This window comes from Prionailurus bengalensis, chromosome B3 (assembly GCF_016509475.1).
Source record: "Prionailurus bengalensis isolate Pbe53 chromosome B3, Fcat_Pben_1.1_paternal_pri, whole genome shotgun sequence".
Lineage (NCBI taxonomy): Eukaryota > Metazoa > Chordata > Mammalia > Carnivora > Felidae > Prionailurus > Prionailurus bengalensis.
In genome coordinates, this window is record NC_057355.1 from 59,384,537 (window position 1) to 59,403,272 (window position 18,736).

General features: G+C 34.1%; 1 protein-coding gene across 3 annotated transcripts in view; it reads right to left on the reverse strand.

The window, feature by feature from the left end:
* Positions 1–545: 545 nt before the first annotated feature.
* GOLM2 (golgi membrane protein 2) overlaps positions 546–18,736 on the reverse strand; it is a 105,787-nt gene continuing 87,596 nt past the window's right edge. For 2 of the 3 annotated variants that reach the window (XM_043555546.1, XM_043555547.1), the window contains 2 exons: positions 9,445–9,612; positions 546–2,638 (listed from right to left, as the gene is read on the reverse strand). In XM_043555546.1, coding sequence (XP_043411481.1) covers positions 2,568–2,638; positions 9,445–9,612 — 239 coding nt within the window. In that variant the 3' untranslated portion in view covers positions 546–2,567. The remainder of the gene's footprint in view (positions 2,639–9,444; positions 9,613–18,736) is intronic. The other variant, XM_043555548.1, reaches the window with a different exon arrangement.

Consider the following 18,736-nt stretch of genomic DNA (forward strand, 5'->3'; position numbering starts at 1 on the left):
TTGGATTTTATATTTTCTCTTTATGGGTCAGTAGCAAGTGACCTGAACTTAAAAGGTTCTACCTACCCTACCCTTTCCATACCTCTTCAGCCTCATTTCTCTCATGATATTCTAGCTTCATAATTATGTTTCAGTTAAGTTGAAAACCTTATTATTTGGAAACTTAAGAGACCTTGAAACCTTGGAACTTTGTTTTATTTTTAATAGTTCTTATCACTATTTAAAATTAGCTGGTTCTTGTGTTTACTTGTATATTGTCGGACTGGTCCAACTTGAATGTAAGCTCCATGAGAACAGAAACCTGGTCTATCTTACCCACTACAGTATTCTTATTACATAAGATAATGCTGGGCACATAGGAAGCATTCAGTATTTGTTACACTAGCACTACGGTAAACAACCCTAATATAAATTTTTCTGCAATCTAGTTTAGCTTAGCCTAAAATGAATTCTAAATTTGCTCAAATTTTAGTGTTAAAATGTAACTATTTGCATCACATGAGTGTGATGTGTGTATATGTGTCAGAATCAGAAAAATAGTAAAACAAGTTTAATTTTAATTTATTAGAACCCAGTTAAGTGATGATTTTAAAAGCAGAGTTTCCATCAAATTAACACTTAATTCCGGGCAAAAATACATTTAAAAAACCTAAATCTTAAGGCAGAAGTAAAATATTATAAAAACCAGCATGTCTAATACAGACTGTAGAATGTCAGAATTTTAAGATTCACATAGTATTTTATAGCACTAAAATGTTAATACAGTCAGAAACATTATCAATTGGTCCAAGATCTCTCAGTTTATAAAATGTCTAGACTGCTAATTGAAGAAATTTTGCTATATAAGTAATAGCTACCATATAATTAAGTGATTGTTCTTATGACAAAGGAACTAAGGCAGGAAATTTCATGGTTTTCATTTGTAAAGATTTTACAGTATTAAATATAAAGTATTACTAGAAGTATGTTTTAGATTCATCTTCCCACTCTAATGCCCAAAAGGTGTACATCAATTCCCTTTAACTCCATTTTAAAAAATTCTGTGAACTATTATACCTATTCATTATAGGCCTGATATACTCAGCAAAGGCATAAATTGCCATTTTGATTTGGTAGAAATAACAATTTTAGTAAATCACTGTATCTTTTCCTGGTCATTAAATAATTTCAAACTGAAATCTAAGAATTTTTGCACTTCTAATAAATGAACAGCTTTTTTTTACCTTTGTAAGTTTGAATTTTGACTAGAACCTGAGCACAAGGGGGAAAAAAAATTTCATGTTTATGTGCAATTAACAGTAGTCCTTCTGAAAAACAGAGTTAACAACCTTAAATGTCTCCTTGTGATCAAAACCTTTTATTTTGGGGGGGATAAGATTTAAAAGATTTAAATCTGAAAACAGGGATTAACTAGCTTAAGCATTCTCCAGAATAGTGTCAAAAAAGACAAATGCATTTAAAATAATTCTGTAAGTCTAGCAAATATGAGGCTTATGGGTTCTTAACATATTAATTACAAAGATTCTTCATCTTTATTACAAACTCTTAAGCTATTTTAATAAAACAGTTGTAGACCTCACTGCACTTCTACTTATTTGTGTGTTAATAAAAATCTGTTAAAACTCCTTATAGTACTTCTGAAAAATTCTAGTCAAATAAGATCACTAAAACTACCAGAGAAGCTTTGAAATGCTGATTGCAGATTCATTTTGAAGTTGATTTAGCTTCTTTCAGAATCTGGCATTTAAATCATGAATATTTTCACCAACTTGGACTCTGAAAATATAAAAAATTTAGCCAGTGATGGTTATCGTTAAACAGTACCAGTATTATGTGAAAAAAATAAAAATTGAAAAGATATTGTCAATCATGCATTTCACAATTTCATGAACTAAGTAAGGTATAACTCATAAATATTGTTATGTCTTTGCAGGTTACCTCAACTTCCATCAGGCCTCAGCTAAAAGTTAATCTGCCAAAACACATCAGCACTCATGTAAAATAAAAGGAGTAGGGAAATGATTTTGCACACATGCTGCCCAGTGTTTGGCTTCCAGGTTCCAACCCCTCTTTTATGTGACTAGATATAACTCCATGAAGAGCACGAGATGAGGGGTAGATAGAACAGAACACCTGTTGGGCTAACAAGAATATATTAGTGTGTAAAAAGTTTTTCAGTTGAATAACTGTTCTCACTGGGGTTATGCTATGTGCAACATATAAACCGTACAACCAATTTTTACTATTTGTCCATTTGTGGAAAGAATTAGGCTCAATAAAATGTAAAATATACATTAGTTCATTTTAAATGCAAAGATTACAGTTTTGCTTACTTTGTTTTTGGCTCAACTGTAATATAACAAAAAAATCTCTGCTTTAATAATACAATATGAAAAAGTTCACATATGTACATGGGTACATTTCTTCATTAAAATTTTTCCTTAAATCTATCTCAATGTATCTTTACAACTGATACAACTGATCTTTACAACAAAAGTCAGAAACAACAAAGTAGAAATCATTCCATTTTACAGCACTTTAGGTTTTCTGAAGTTTTCCTTTAGGGCTTAAAGAACGTCATTGAAACGTTGTTTTCCATAGTCTGCAGGATCCATTTGAAGTTCTCGTTCCTCATCATCTGTAAGGAAAATAATTATGTATCAAGGATATTATTTTTAAAATCACTTGCAGAAAACCAATAAAATCAAGCCTCAGTAGTTTTCTATTTGTTATTTTATACCTTCTAAAATAGCGCTTTATTTCTTAGTTGCTTGGCTAAACAGTGAAAAGTCTGTCTTCCAGTCTTCCAATATATTGGAAGATTACTTAATTTAACAAATCTTTTGATGATAGTAGAGCTAGATATAGTTAGCCAAACTTTAGGAACCCACAAACATTGAGGAGTTGGTTCTTGTATATAAAATACATTATTTCTACTAAATGAATTAGTTCTATAAGTTAGTTTTTGGAGTGCCTAGGTGGCTCAGTCCGTTATGCATCCAACTCTTGATTTCAGCTCAGGTCATGATCTCATGGTTGTGGAATTGATCCTCCCACCTCCACCCCCATCGGGCTCCATGCTGAGTGTGCAACCTGCTTGGGATTGTCTCCCTCCCTGTCCTTCTGCCCTTCCCTGCCTGCTCTCTCTCTCTCTTTCAATGAAAATAAATAAATAAATAAAATTTAAAAATAAAAGTTTTAGAAACCGTTCTGTATACATTTTCATGCCCTTAAAAACCAAGACTTTTTCTAATTACAAAATTAATCCACACTCATCACATAAAAATTGGAAAATAAAAGATAGGAAAATAAAAGCTACTCATAATCCCAATATTTAACATTATAGTGAATTTCTTTGCTCCTCTGCAAAGAGTTTAGCAGCAACTTCTTAAATGATATACTAACCAAAATTTAACTTCTTCTTTACCAAAAAGAAAAAAAAATATTACATAATATTGTTAGTAAGATCCTCAAAGTCACTTTGAGTAGCTACATTAAATGACTCTTTAGAGTTTGACTTATTTGGATATTGACAGGTTTTTCTGGGTCCTTCTTGGCTATCATCTGCCACTTCACATTACTGTTTATCTCGCAGTAGCAATCCTTTTCTAATTTTGTTACAAACTACAGGTTTTGAAATAAGACCGCTCAGAATATTAAAATTATGTTAGAACAAGAATGAAAAGTAATTTAATCAAAGTAAAGAGACTTTCTTTCTAGTGTATGGCTTTTAGTGACATCTGTTAGCTCCTCCAGAGCCTTGTTTTTTTTCTTTTTTTCTTTGTTTGGTTTTCTTATTTTTTTCTTCTTTTATTCTTCCACAGCCTTGAAAAATGATTTTTCATACTTTATAGTTCACAGTTACAATTACCCATCAGCTTAGTTTTTGATAGATTGAGATGTTACTATCATAATTGTCCAGAAATACAATTTTATATAATTTAAAGAGTTATATGAGTTATATATAAATATAATTTTATATATTTCAAGAGTCAGAATCCCAATTCACATATATACTATAGTTTTCTGAAATTTGTCTTTTAGATTTGATAGGTTTGCTACTCTTAACTTCTCTAGTATATCCTATGGTAATCCACTCTTAACTTCTCTAGTATATCCTATGGTAAAATTTTGTTCAAGAAAAATGCTATGTGATATATGTACTGTGTATCTTACATAATGATGTGTTCTTATTTCTTCTTTATATTTATTCATTTAAAAAAATGCCAAATAAGACAACTTTTTCTTTCCTTTCAATAACTTTCCTATTAAACTTACAGAAATTCTCATTTAGAATTGCAGGCAACAATTTTGCATCATAGGCCAACAAAATTATCTTGTATCTTTAATAGTGTAATCCACTAGCTGTGATAAGATAACCCCAGATCTGTTACAGGCAGAGGCTGAAATTGTATCCATAATCACATTTGTATTTTGAAAAAATGCTAATATCTTAACATAGAACTTGTTGTACTTTAAAAAAATATCTTTGGTTTTAAACAGGAAAATGATCACTGGCACCTCTCCAGAAAGCTCTCCTTAGAATCCATGTTATGGGATATCACCTTATGGCTATAAATACATCTTTCATGACTTCAGTAATTAAATGAAGACTTAATCACCACAGAGGGGTGGGAAAAGCAGCCATACAAAAGAGAATTCCTAAAAATTTAACAGGAAAGTTATTGAAAGTAGGTATGTTGGAAGACTTTTAAATGAAAAATTATAAAGAGAAGGTAAGAGCAAAGCTCTAGGAATAAAAACACTGAATTCTAGCTCTGGCTCAGTCCCTTAACAAACCTGATCTAGTTTCTAAACCTCTTTAGACCTTTAGTTACCTTCTCAGTAGAATACAGATAGCAACTGTTTATCCTATCTCAAAATAATAATAGTAATAATAATAATAATAATGTATAGGAAGGAGTCTTTACTTCTAAAGTCTTCTATAAATATACAGAGGAGTTTGTTGGTTTTATTAATTCATGCTTTTAATCAAATTTTAATACTGTGCCTTCACATTATTTTTCAGAATTTCACAGGACTTTTGGAATATTGCATTTTTCTTACACTGAACTATTATTTACATTAACTAGAGTCCACTTTCAGTATAGCTATTCTAACCAGAATTCAAATTTCTACTGACAACCTATTTGCATGTACAGTATTTATAAAGTATGATGAAATTACCTAGTCAAATCTAATATAGAACAACAACCTGAAAACTAAATATATATATATATATATATATATATATATATTTCATTTTACAAGGCAGCAAAATCTGTAAATAGCTCATTAACATAAAATGACTATTAAGGAAATAGAAGGACATTCATAATTTATTAAATTATTCCTAAATTCCCTCTGAAGTCAAGAAAGGATCACCTCCATAAAGCAAGCTCTACCAAACAAGAACATCTTGGAGATAATAAGGCAGTGAGGCTCCACTAAAAAGTACACGTTAATCCACAAACCAAAGTGTAATTATCCTCCAAAGCAGGCAATCCAAAGAAAAATATTCTGTATTTGCTTTAACTTCTTAAAAACTATTATTCAACAAACACTTATGTAGTGCTTACATTGTGGAAGACCTGCCCTAAGTGCTGAACAAATAGTTGAGTCATATAATCTACATAACAACAGCTTAGTTAAGTAACTATACCCCTATTTTACAGATAAGGATATTGAGGCATAGAGTTAGGTAATTCACAAGGTCACAGAGCTGGTAAGTGCTGGAGCTAGGATTCAAATCCAGGCAGTCCAGCTCCAGAATCCAGGCACTCAAGCATTAGGCTCAGCTTCCTTCCATAAGCACATAAATACAACCATAAATAAATATGCAGGTCATACTCTGTTAAAGAAACTTGGAACTTTTATGGGATTAAAGATAAGAGTAAAGAGAATTTATAAACATCCATCTCCTTATTACAATAAAGAATGAATTAAAAGATATCCATCAGATGCAGAGTATTTCCAGAGGTAATCTTTTCATTGGGTCACTTAATTTTTTTTTTAATTTTTAAAAATTTTATTTATTCATTTTTGGGAGAGAGAGAGAGCAAGAGCAAGGGAGGGGCAGAGAGGGAGACACAGAATCAGAAGCAGGCTCCAGGCACTGAGCTGTCAGCACAGAACCCAGTGGGGCTCGAACTCACAGATGTTGAGATCATGACCTGAGCTGAAGTTGGACGCTCAACTGACTGAGCCACCCAGGCGCCCCTCATTGGGTCACTTAAAAGAAGGCAGGAAAAAAATTTTTCTACACCAATGTAAATAAAATAATATTTTTTTAGGCTGCTTCAGGAAACCAAGAATTAAAAATCAAAATAAACCAGAACTGTAAACACAGGAAAAATAGGCCTCACTTAATTCTACAAGAAAACACTTTACAGATAGTAGTGGCCCAAATGATCAATACATATGAACAAGCATCAGAGATAAAGCTGGCAGATAAACTCTATTGGCAGAGTTGCTGCCCAAATCTCCATTGACCTTAGCTGAATCCAGAACCTCAGCACTATAAGTGGAATCTCTAATCCTAGGGACCCAACAGATTGAGGAAAAACAAAACAAAACAAAACAACAAAACTCCTCCTAATATTAGGAAGAGTAGAGAAGAGCCCCTAATAGTATTTCTGAAGTACATGTTTCAATTTTAATTGAAGTTGACACAATGTCATATTAGTTTCAGGTATACAACATAGTGATTCCACAAATCTATACATTATGCTATGTTCATCACAAGTACAGCAACCATCTGTTACAAGCATGTTTCAATTTTTGATATCTCTGGCTGCAGAGTCTTAATGGCAGTAAAGATTTTCTTTCCTGGGTTTGGGGGAAGATATGTTTCAGGCATGCTCAAATCTGAAACACATTCTCCCATTATACCTGTGTTGTATATAGTGATTCCACTGTGAATATGATCACAGAATTTTAGAACTGAGAAGGACCATCTATTGTAGTTCAACAGTCACATTACAGATGAAGAAACTGTGACCTAGAGAGTTAAAGTGACTTGAAAAGCAATACTCAACGGCTGGTCTCCTAACCTAATGTTTTTTCCCCCACTCTTTTCTACTGCCTGCTTTGGCTACAAGTGCAAACTTGCCTGGGAACCCAACCATTATTTCTACATTGCAACTATGAAGAAATGTTCTTAAATTCTAAATATTCTAACTTAATAATAAAATTTAGAATCCAAATTATTGATAAACTAGGGAACAACCATAATTCCCCCTTCCCACTTTCTGGACAGTTAATGCCATACCTAAAGAATCCCTGAAAGCATGTTTTAAATTATTTGGCTTTCCAATACTCTTTTTTAGTCAGTTCACCCAAACATCCCTCTTCACTAGCTGCCGCTGGTGGCTTTGTTCCCTATCATAAAGGAGTCCCCTTGGTAGCTGTCCTATCCTTCTACTGCTGTCATCTAGTGAACCCCGAAATGGGATAAAAATGTAAGTGGCAACCCCCAGCTCAAGTAAGATTGAGTTGCAAATGAGAAAACCCCAAAATCTAACAATCCCCTCCCTACTTCACTGAGGGTATCACCTTAGGTCATTTCCTTATATTCCTTAGAACTGATGCCTTTATTTCCTTGTGAAAGGAAAGGCAGAGCAGCATGAGGATACTGGTGACCTAAAGTGGAAAGTTACATTGAAAACTGGGGATGGGAGAGGGAAAGGGAAATGGGTATAGGGGAGAGAGAGAGAGAGAGAGAGAGAGAAGAGAGGGAGGAGGCACTGAAGATAAATGTACCTACCATGGATAAAAGCCATACAAAATATCTGAAATTTTGTGATACAAGTCATTAACTTTAAGACAGCCAAAAGCATAAGAAATGTCTTTCAGTTACAGCTGAAATTATTTGCTCTAATAAAACCCTCAAAATTATCCAATGATATGATAGAAGCTCTTAGGAAGAAAACTAGAGAATGTTTAAACTATAAACTAAATTTATAAGACCAAAAGTTAAAGGGTTATTATTCTAGTCACAGTTCTAAAACTCAATGAGAAAGCATAAAATTATCAGTTAACAACATTGACCTATGTAGGCTAAGTACTATGGGGGGTGGAGGGTGGGGTGAATATGAAGACAGAAAAGGACACAAACAAAATATAAGGCAACATAAGTGAAAATTCCTGCCCTCCAGAGCTTGGTAATCTAATTGGTGATATGATATACATGCATGAAAAAGCCTCACAACAATGTTATAAATAATTGCAAATAAAAACATTCAAACAAACACAAAACAATGAGAAAAAATGGTAAAATTTATGAAAAATGGATGAGATTATAGAAAAGGTAGGTATAATTTATTCTAAAGCCCCAAACAGCATTTGAGAAGTTCTCATGAATGTATCCTTATAGAAGTCCTAGAATAATTATTATCTCTTTCTATTCCCAACAACCATTCTTCCAAAACTAGAATGTACTATCAAAACAATCCTGCATGGAAGTCTGAGTCTCTAAGTTTCCCCTTTTCTATTAACTACAAAGTATCTGAGGATAACTATAATTTCTTTTCAGTTTTATAAAAACAACTCTTGTCATGAACATAAGTAAGATGTGATTACTTAAAAAGAGTTAAGGAAGAAATTGAGACAGTTTACATTGGAAAATACTTCATGCATCACATTATAAAATAGAATACATCACACATTATTATGTTCATAATCAACTTTTACAGAAAAGAGAAAAAGTTCCACAAATACTACTAAATGATATAAGCAGGCAGAAAATAGGCCTAAAAACTCATAATAATGTAATATACTCTGATATGCATGCATGGGTAGGGCTGCATGCACACAGGTAGATTCTGAACTTTTAATAAGTTAAAAGCTCAGAAGTTACATAGTTAACAAGGAAAATATGTTGAATCTGTGTATTAAACATAAAACAGACAAATCTTTTCAAACTGTTAAATATAAATTTTCAGCCTCTCAGAAAAAAGTTCAAAAACAGCCTTCCTATACTCAATCAGTAGTGACATATCTTATCTTCAGTATGGAGACCATTCTCTTTGGGACTTCCTTTATAACAAAAAGGCTGTCTGGTCAAAATATGTACCTAGAATAACGAAATGTTTTCAGATAAGAAATTGGAAAAGAATTATTTTCTGGGAGTATTTGCCATAGGTAAAGCCTGGAGACATTTAAAACAATTTAAATCTAAAATTTCTGAATACTTTTGAGTTTCAAATTATAACTATATCAATAATACATATAAGATAACTAAAATGAAAATACTTAAAATAATTAAAATCTAAAAATATGACTATCATAAAATTGTTTTCAAAATAAAATTGAAAAACTACACAGAATCTCTTTGTATTAAGATTGTAATTCTGTTAATAAGTGGGGAAAATTCTACACAAATTCAACCAAAAAATTTAGAGGTGGGTTTCACGGTCACAGCATGGAGGCCAAGCCCACGCTCACCTTGGACGTCTTCCTCTCCACCATCACCATCTTCTTCCTCATTGTAAGCCAGCTCAGCCTGCTTGTCTGCCTCGTACTCACCTACGTTACCATCATCCCCATTATAATCCGCCAGTTTAGAGCCATGCTGCGGATCAACAGGGGATTCATTCTCATCAAAGAATCGGCCTGTGAAGTAGGTAGAGGATTAATTCAAGAGTAAAGAGGAAAAAAAAAGAAGGGACCTACACTGGATGCCTCCAGAAAGTAGACAAGTGAAACCTGGCAACGTTTAGAGTATTGGTTACAAAAAAGATACATTTTTGTGAAGGTTATCCAAGACAAAAAGAAATAAGAATGAAGACTGAAAATAACTTTTCAAAAAAAGAATTTCCTTTTGGTGTTCCTTTTAGTACTTGCTACTTAAGGCTTGAATATTTTCTTAAAGAAAGGGTACCATTTTTAGGACTGCTTTCCTAATAACCAGTGACTTCTCCAAAATAAGTATTTGTCTAATTTACCACTTTAGAAGAACAAGAAATGTTTTTATTACTAGATACAATATGTATTTGAAATTTGTAGTTATTTATTTGCTTTATAAAACACCATTTTCCATAAATAATTTTGATCTTTTTTTTTTTTTTGTAAAAATAAACAAGTACCATGCAGGCTAGTTTCTTTTTGGATGCTAAGACAAATTAACACAACTGAGGGCTATCTCAAGTTCCTTCAGTGATAGTGACTGACTATAACTGTGGATTTCCAAGGAGAGATGGCATAAAGAATAAACTATCAGAACTCCTAGTGGTATGTGTTTTGAAAAAACATCCCAAGTAATTCTGATTTATTCTTTCCCATTTCCTAAACAGGACTTTTAAAAGCCAATGATAGAGGAAGCTTAAGAAAGTTGAACTATGCGAGGCTGTTATATTGCGCACATTCATAACAGTAAGAAATCAAAAAGAGCAAAAGACATAACATCCACTGTAGAAAGCTATTCAGCAACTAAAATTGAAAATGAAAATGTTAGGCACACTAAGATCTGACTCAGAAACACAAGTTAAACTCTACTTTGACATTAAATTTAAGTAGCATAAAAGTAAATTTTATTCCAAAATCTAAAATATAAATAATATCAACTTACTGATGATGAAAGAATTTAAGACTTTAAAAAATTATACAAACTTTCTATGGATAAGTCTAAAATTTTTTGAATTATGTTTTTAAGAAGTAAATTGAAATGAGGCATTCAGGAAAAAAATTAATGACTTCTTTGCTTGGAAAGAAAGGTTAAGTACAAATGGAAAGAATTAAGGAGGTATTGGTCAATTTTACAAACAGCTCACCACATCATCGGGCCAATATAATTTTAATTGCTGAGTAAAGAGTCAATTGGGGAAATAGTTAAAGAACAAATAACACTTACATAGGCTTTCAAGGATGGGGGCTGTTTACAATAGGAGACTTAAGTAACTGGGGCCAATAAAAAGAGCATAAAGTCATCTTAAATATATTCCAGAATAAGGTTGGGTATGTACAATAAATAAATAAATGGAAAAGTTGATAAAATAGAGTTAGAGAAAATAAATGGATATAAAAGAATTAAAAAGGAAAAACAGAAACAAGAATAATAAGCTATTTGTGAGAAAGACACCATGTCTCCTAATGATAGTAATACAAAACAAAACATTTTAGTGGCTTTTATTATTATTTCTTTTTCTAACAACAAAATTAATGATACCAATATAAGGAAAAAGGGAGATTTACAGAAATCTATATTTTCTTTTTCTTAATAAGCAATATTTACTATGGACAAATTTAACCTGGAGTTGTTAAATCATCTTTATGCAATGTAAAACTGCTGTTTTAAATATACGAACATTTAGGGGCACCTGGGTGGCTTAGTTGGTTAAGCATCAGACTCTTGATTTCGGCTCAGGTCAGGATCTAATGGTTCATGAGAGTGAGCCCTGCTTGAGCTCTGCACTGAAAGTGTGGAGCCTGCTTAGGATTCTTTCTCTCCCTGTCTCTCTGTCCCTGCCCCCTTCCAAAATAAGTAAATAAACATTAAAATAAATAAATAAACATTTTAATATGCTAGTTCCCAATGAATTTCTCAAGGTATACCATTTCCTCTAAGAAATTTTTAAAATTTTTAATCAGTTATGAAATATAGAAGACTAAAAAATTAACCTAAAAATTTATTGTATAATATAGTTAATACTATCAGACATGGTACATTAACTAAAAAAGGGTCCACCTATACCTATTATAATATTGCAACAGAACAATTTATAGTATCTTTCTTTTATAGATGTTTGATAATCTGACTAGCCCAAATTCAGCCCTAAAATTATAATATTAAAATTAGTGACACTAGACACTAGACAGAGATAACGAAAAAATCAATAACAATGCTTGACCACAGAGGCAACTGGCTGGCTCAGCCAGCAAAGTATGTGACTCTTGATCTTGGGGTTGTAAGTTTGAGCCCCACATTAGGTATAGAGATTACTTTAAAAAAAAAAAAAAAAGAATGGATGGCCACACAACTGTCCCGTGTTAAATAAGTAATTTGTGCTATCATATATGCAGAATTTTCATCTTTGGAGAAAGAGCTAACCCTTAATACAGGATTTCAACAGCATGATAGACAACAACAGAGAAAAAAAGAACCAGCTATACAAAGATGTCTGTCAAGTTGGGACATCAAACTTCACAATAAATAGTGAATGACTATGACAGCATAAATAAAAATGCATAACAATAATCAATACAACAAACTGCTCAATTATATAATTGTCAGGCAACATATTTGTAAAAAGTGTTATAGAAGGGAGGGGAACCTGGGTAGCTCAGTCAGTTAAGTAGCTCACGTCATGATCTTGCAGTTTGTGAGTTTGAGTCCTTCAGCACAGAGCCTGCTTTGGATCTTCTGTCTCCCTCTTTCTCTGCCCCGCCCCAGCTCACACACACTCTCTGTCTCTCAAAAATAAATAAACATTAAAAAAATTAAAAGTAAATCTGTAAAAAAAAGAAAAAAGGAGTTATAAAAGGGGGAAATTTGTGTGGGTTAGAGCTAGAAGGGAAGGTTTCAAGAAAGAGGTAAATATACTGGACCATGACAGAGAGAAGGAAAGAAACACCCGAAGAATGAGTAAGAAGGTAGATAGAGTATTCAGGAGACAGTGAAGAGATTAATTTGACTGGATTTATTTAGAAAGTGGAAAGAGGAAGTTTAGACAAGCAAATTTGGAATAATTATAGAAAAACTTTAAAGTTAGATATTTTCAAGGGCATCCTATATCCACTTCACAGGGTCATTGTTAGAATGAATGACAAAGTATATGGAAGTATCTACAATACTCTTTCATCCAATAAAGACTCACTAACATATTTGTGAAAGGTATTGTGCTAGTACCGTCACACAAAAATAAACTTATTATCTCCATCTCTGGTAACTTATTATAGGAAGGAAGACAAACAAACAAATAATTAGAAAGTGATGCTATGTGTGCTATACCACAATGATCTAGAAAGTGACATCTTAACATGGAGACTATTGCTACTGTTGGTTTCGATTTGACAGAGGAAGTCTGAACTTTGTGTAGGAGGCAATAGACAGTTGTCATAATTTCTTTTAAGCTCTCTGAGAACAGGAATCTAATCTGATTTATGTACTACAGCATTTCCAGTGTCTTTTCAGGTAAGAAGCTATGAGGACTTAGACTAGAAAGATATAAGAGGAAATTTTAGGAACAGGTAAATCAAATACATTTAAGAATGACAAATTGAATACATGGCACAGTGGAATGGAAGCACTCAAAAAATGATTCTATATTCCTAGCCTAGAAACTAAAGATACTTGTACCCAAAATGGAACAATTGAGAAGGTATGGGAAAGCAAATGCTTTAGGTATACTGAACTAAGGGTTACAGTAAGATATCCAAATGAAAATAGTTTATAGACACATGGAAATATGGAACTAGACTCTAGGTGCAAAGTGAGGGCTAGATGTATAGGTTTAAGACTCATAAATATAAAGATGATATATTAAACTATGAGGAGCTAATTTCTATTAGGAAACAAATACAGAAAACAGCTATTAGTCAAAGGAGTGATCTTAGGTATTGACTATCTTTAAGAAGGGAAAAAGGAAGTAATGAGGGTAAAGTTATCACATGATGGTGTAAAACTGTGATGTCTCAACAAGAATTAAATATTGTACCTTATCTCTGAAGCATTTTACCTATTTATTTAAAGATTTTTAATTCAGTTCTCTCTCTCAGTAACCACAATGTTAAAACTGTGCTCAGCTAGGTGAGTAATATGGTAATTTTATTTAGTTTGGATCCCCCAATTTCCTTATATTTTTTATAAAATTCAACTGTGTACTTGAATTTTATTTTCATCCTAGTGGCTGCTTGAAAATAATTAACTTATAGCTTACCAGTAACAGGATACTAGCTTCATCCTAACAATTTAAACATGAGAACATGAAGAAAGAAACAACATACACTCTAGCTATTGACAGTCTTTGGGTGGCATCGCGTTGGAAAACCAAATCATAAGAGATTGTTGATACACTTTTCAGTTCACTTTAAATAATATAATATAACTTCATACAGAATGATAGATATTCTGTAAAACACCTTAAACATCAGGCTGCAAACTCCCAAAACCAGTAGAAAATGAAACGATGATGACAAATAACTATAACATTTCTCAATGTTACAACCACAAAAAGGCATTTCAGTCAAGAGAATTAGACTGTATGTTTTTTTTTTTAATTTTTTTTTTCAATGTTTATTTATTTTTGGGGCAGAGAGAGACAGAGCATGAACGGGGGAGGGGCAGAGAGAGAGGGAGACACAGAATCGGAAACAGGCTCCAGGCTCTGAGCCATCAGCCCAGAGCCCGACGCGGGGCTCGAACTCACGGACCGCAAGATCGTGACCTGGCTGAAGTCGGACGCTTAACCGACTGCGCCACCCAGGCGCCCCTAGACTGTATGTTTTAATCCCGTACTGAAAATCAAACCAAGATAAGTCACTTTTTTGCTTCATCAGCTCCAGTTTCACTTATAGGTTTCAATTTCTCAATTATTGTATGAAAAACAGGTTTATATTTTTCTAGTCATTCTTTTAATATATTGTCACTATTATAAACAAAATAAATCAATCGGAAATTTTACTCCAAAGGAGGGAACCTCTTTTTCTAGCCTTCATCTACTGGTAGTATCCACTTCGTACCGGTCATTTGGAAATTAACAAATTCAAATGACTCTTGCATCATTCAATTTAACACCTACAATGTTGACTATTTTAAGTATCCCTGAGGGTCCATGACATGTGATAACTTATAATCTGCTGAGACATGAGTTAAGAGTTGTGAATGCTGGAAGGGTGAGGCGTGCAAATTTTGACAAAAATGTTACTGCAGGCTTTCCCTACAAAGCAATATATAGGGAAGACTGCTCACTGGCATTTGAACTATTTACTTTGATTTCTTTATGAGGAACATTAAGGGGCAAAAAGACCACACTTATTTTGCATCTCAAGGTATAGGACCGGCATGTAGTAGTAGGCACAGGAAGGAATCTCTTAATTGACTGGATTTATGGAAGGTAAAGAGAAACCAGGGAAATGAAAGAAACATGGTAGCTAGAAATTACAGCTAATAGCATCTGAACAATCACCACCACCATTTCACCCCCATTCCCAATGCCAAGAGGTTCAATTGCTCTTTCCCCTTCTTCACATTATCCACAGGCTGCATTTTTGTTATTTTTTTATCCTTAAGACCAATTCTATGAGGGGAAGGGAGAAAAGAAGGGAAGCACATGATTTGATTTGCATCAGGGTCAAATACTGTTCTCCTTTACCTCTTGCTTTTCTCCTCCACCAAACCTACTGGACTACTCCTAAAACCAGCATAAAATAAAGGGGCCTGAGGTGGGAACCAATTAGCTAATCTTTGAGTAAGTAATACCAAGCACATGTCACATATTTATGACAAGTACATTAGTCTTATGTACATTAAGTGGTTAAACACTTCATTTCAACTTCAGTATTCAAATATTCTTTAACAGAATAAACAAAACTATAATGTAATTGGGTAACAAAATCTTTTTTAAGTTTTATTTACTTATTTATTTTTGAGAGAGAGAGGGATAGAGCATGTGCATGCGCGCAAGCAGAGAAGGGCCAGAGAGAAAGGAACAGAGAGGATTCCAAGCAAGCTCTGCACTCAGTGAAGAGCTCAAAGCAGGGCTTGAACCCATGAACTGTGAGATCATGACCTGAGCTGAAATCAAGAGTCGCACACTCAACTGACTAAGCCTCCATGGCACAAATTCTTCATACAGAATGATAGATATTCTGTAAAACACCTTAAACATCAGGTGTATGCCAAACTTGATTACTTTCTGAATTCACATCATAAAAAAAAAATGTCATCTCAAAACATTATTGTAGCATACTGAAGAACAGAGCAAACCATTTCTTCATATATTTCACAAAATTTTTTTTATTTTTTTTTAAAGTAAGCTCTATACCCAACATGGGGCTTGAACTCACAACTCTGAAATCAAGAGTCCCAGGTTCTACTGATTGAGCCAGCCAGGCACCCTTACAAAAATTTTTTCTTGTTTTGCTTTGTTTTAAATTTTCCTCTTTTTTTTAATGAATTCTTTTTTTAAAGAAATGTTTATTTGTTTTGAGAGAGAGAGACAGAGAGAGAGGGAGAGAGAGAGCATGAGCAGGGGAGTGGCAGAGAGAGAGAAGGAGAGAGAGAATCCCAAGCAGGGCTTGGGCAGAGCTCAAAGCAGGACTCAATCCCACGAACCATGAGATTGTAACCTGAGCCAAAATCAAGAGCCAGACACTAAACTGAGCCACCCAGGGGTCCTCTACTTTTTATTATTAAATATTTTCAGATACAGAGAGAAGTGTCTAGAGAATATAATGTCCATGTTTCCATGATTCAGAACTTAGTCAAATTTAAACATTTTTTTGCCATATTTGTTTTAGAACTTTTAATAAAGAAAACATTACATATACAATTAAAGTTCCCTAGCACCTCTCTCTAACATGAGCCTCTTACCTCAAAGATAACCTCTATCTTAAACTGGGTGTTAAATATCCCCATGAAACTTTACACATTCATTAATAAATAGTATTGATTCATAGGTCTCTAAATATATGGCATCGGGGCAGGAAAGAGTTGACTGGGCATGCCTTGTTTGCTGAAACCCTGTACACTCTAAAGAAAGGTTTGTCTTCAGGACTGTTGCTTGGCTGGAAGCTGGAAGATACCTTCTGAGCCTATGGAATGTTCTGTCTGATATGTGTGTTTCTTGGGCCAGGCTATACCAGCATGATTAAATTAAGTTTATCCTAACAAAGAGATTTGTGGTATATATTTGTTTTTGCTAGGTGGGGCGTGGAAGGGCTAAAGTCTGAATAATTGAGCTCAGTTATGCAAGCATTGCATGACATGTGGGCACGACATGACTGATCCCTGAAAAAATCCCGGGATCCCAAAGATCAAGTGAGCCTCCCAGGTTGGAAACACTTCACACATAGTGTCACACATCTTTGCCAGGAGGATTAAGCAAATCTCCATGCCACTGTGAGGGGACACCTGGAAGCCTGCATCTGCTTTCTCCTGGATCTTGCCCCATGAGCTTTTTCCATTTGCTGATTCTAATCTCTGTCCTTTCACCGTACCAAACCATAACTGTGAATATTAATAATTCTTCTGTGTCCTGTGAGCCCTTCAAGTGAATCATCAAACCTGAAGGTGATCTTGGGACTTCCAACATAGCATAATGTATCTATTTTGCAACTTGCTTTATTCTCTCATTATGCTTTTGAGATTTATCCATGTTGATAAATGTGGCTTTGTTCATTCATTTGAACTCCTATATATAATTCCACTGTATGTGTATGGGACATATCCATTCTCATACTGATGAACATCTGTTTCTGATTTTCAACCTAATAACAAATACTCTTGTTCAGGTCTGAAATTGTTTGTAGGTACATATTAGGTGCTGAGTTGTAGGGTATGTGGATCTTCTCACACTTATGATTGACCTTTTAATTAATAAAATTCTTAATTTTAATTAAGTCCAATTTATCATTTTTTAAAATTCATGGTTACACTATTCACAAAAAATAAACTCAAAATGGATGAATGACCTGAATGTGAGACAGGAAACCATCAAAACCCTAGAGGAGAAAGCAGGAAAAAACTCTCTGAACTCAGCCACAGCAATTTCTTACTTGACACATCTCCAAAGGCAAGGGAATTAAAAGCAAAAATGAACTATTGGGACCTCATCAAGATAAAAAGCTTCTGCACTGCAAAGGAAACAATCAACAAAACTAAAAGGTAACCGACGGAATGGGAAAAGATATTTGCAAATGACATATCGGATAAAGGGCTAGTATCCAAAATCTATAAAGAACTCACCAAACTCCACACCCAAAAAACAAATAATCCAGTGAAGACATGGGCAGAAGACGTGAATAGACACTTCTCTAAAGAAGACATCCGGATGGCCAACAGGTACATGAAAAGATGCTCAACGTCACTTCTCATCAGGGAAATACAAATCAAAACCACACTGAGCTATCACCTCACGCCAGTCAGAGTGACTAAAATGAGCAAATCAGGAGACTATAGATGCTGGAGAGGATGTGGGGAAATGGGAACCCTCTTGCACTGTTGGTGGGAATGCAAACTGGTGCCATCTGTCTGGAAAACAGCGTGGAGGTTCCTCAAAAAATTAAAAATAGATCTACCCTATGACCCAGCAATAGCACTGCTAGGAATTTACCCAAGGGATATAGGAGGGCTGATGCATAGGGCACTTGTACCCCAATGTTTAGAGCAGCACTTTCAACAATAGCCAAATTACGGAAAGAGCCTAAATGCCCATCAACTGATGAAAGGATAAAGAAGTTGTGGTTTATACATACAATGGAATACTACTTGGCAATGAAAAAGAATGAAATATGGCCTTCTGTAGCAACGTGGATGGAATTGGAGAGTGTTATGCTACTTGAAATAAGTCATACAGAGAAAGACAGATACCATGTTTTCACTCTTATGTGGATCCTGAGAAACTTAACAGAAGACCATGGGGGAGGGAAGGGGAAAAAAAAGTTACAGAGAGGGAAGGAGGCAAACCATAAGAGACTCTTAAAAACTCAGAATAGGGGCGCCTGGGTGGCTCAGTCGGTTAAGCGTCCGACTTCAGCTCAGGTCATGATCTCACACTCCGTGAGTTCGAGCCCCGCGTCG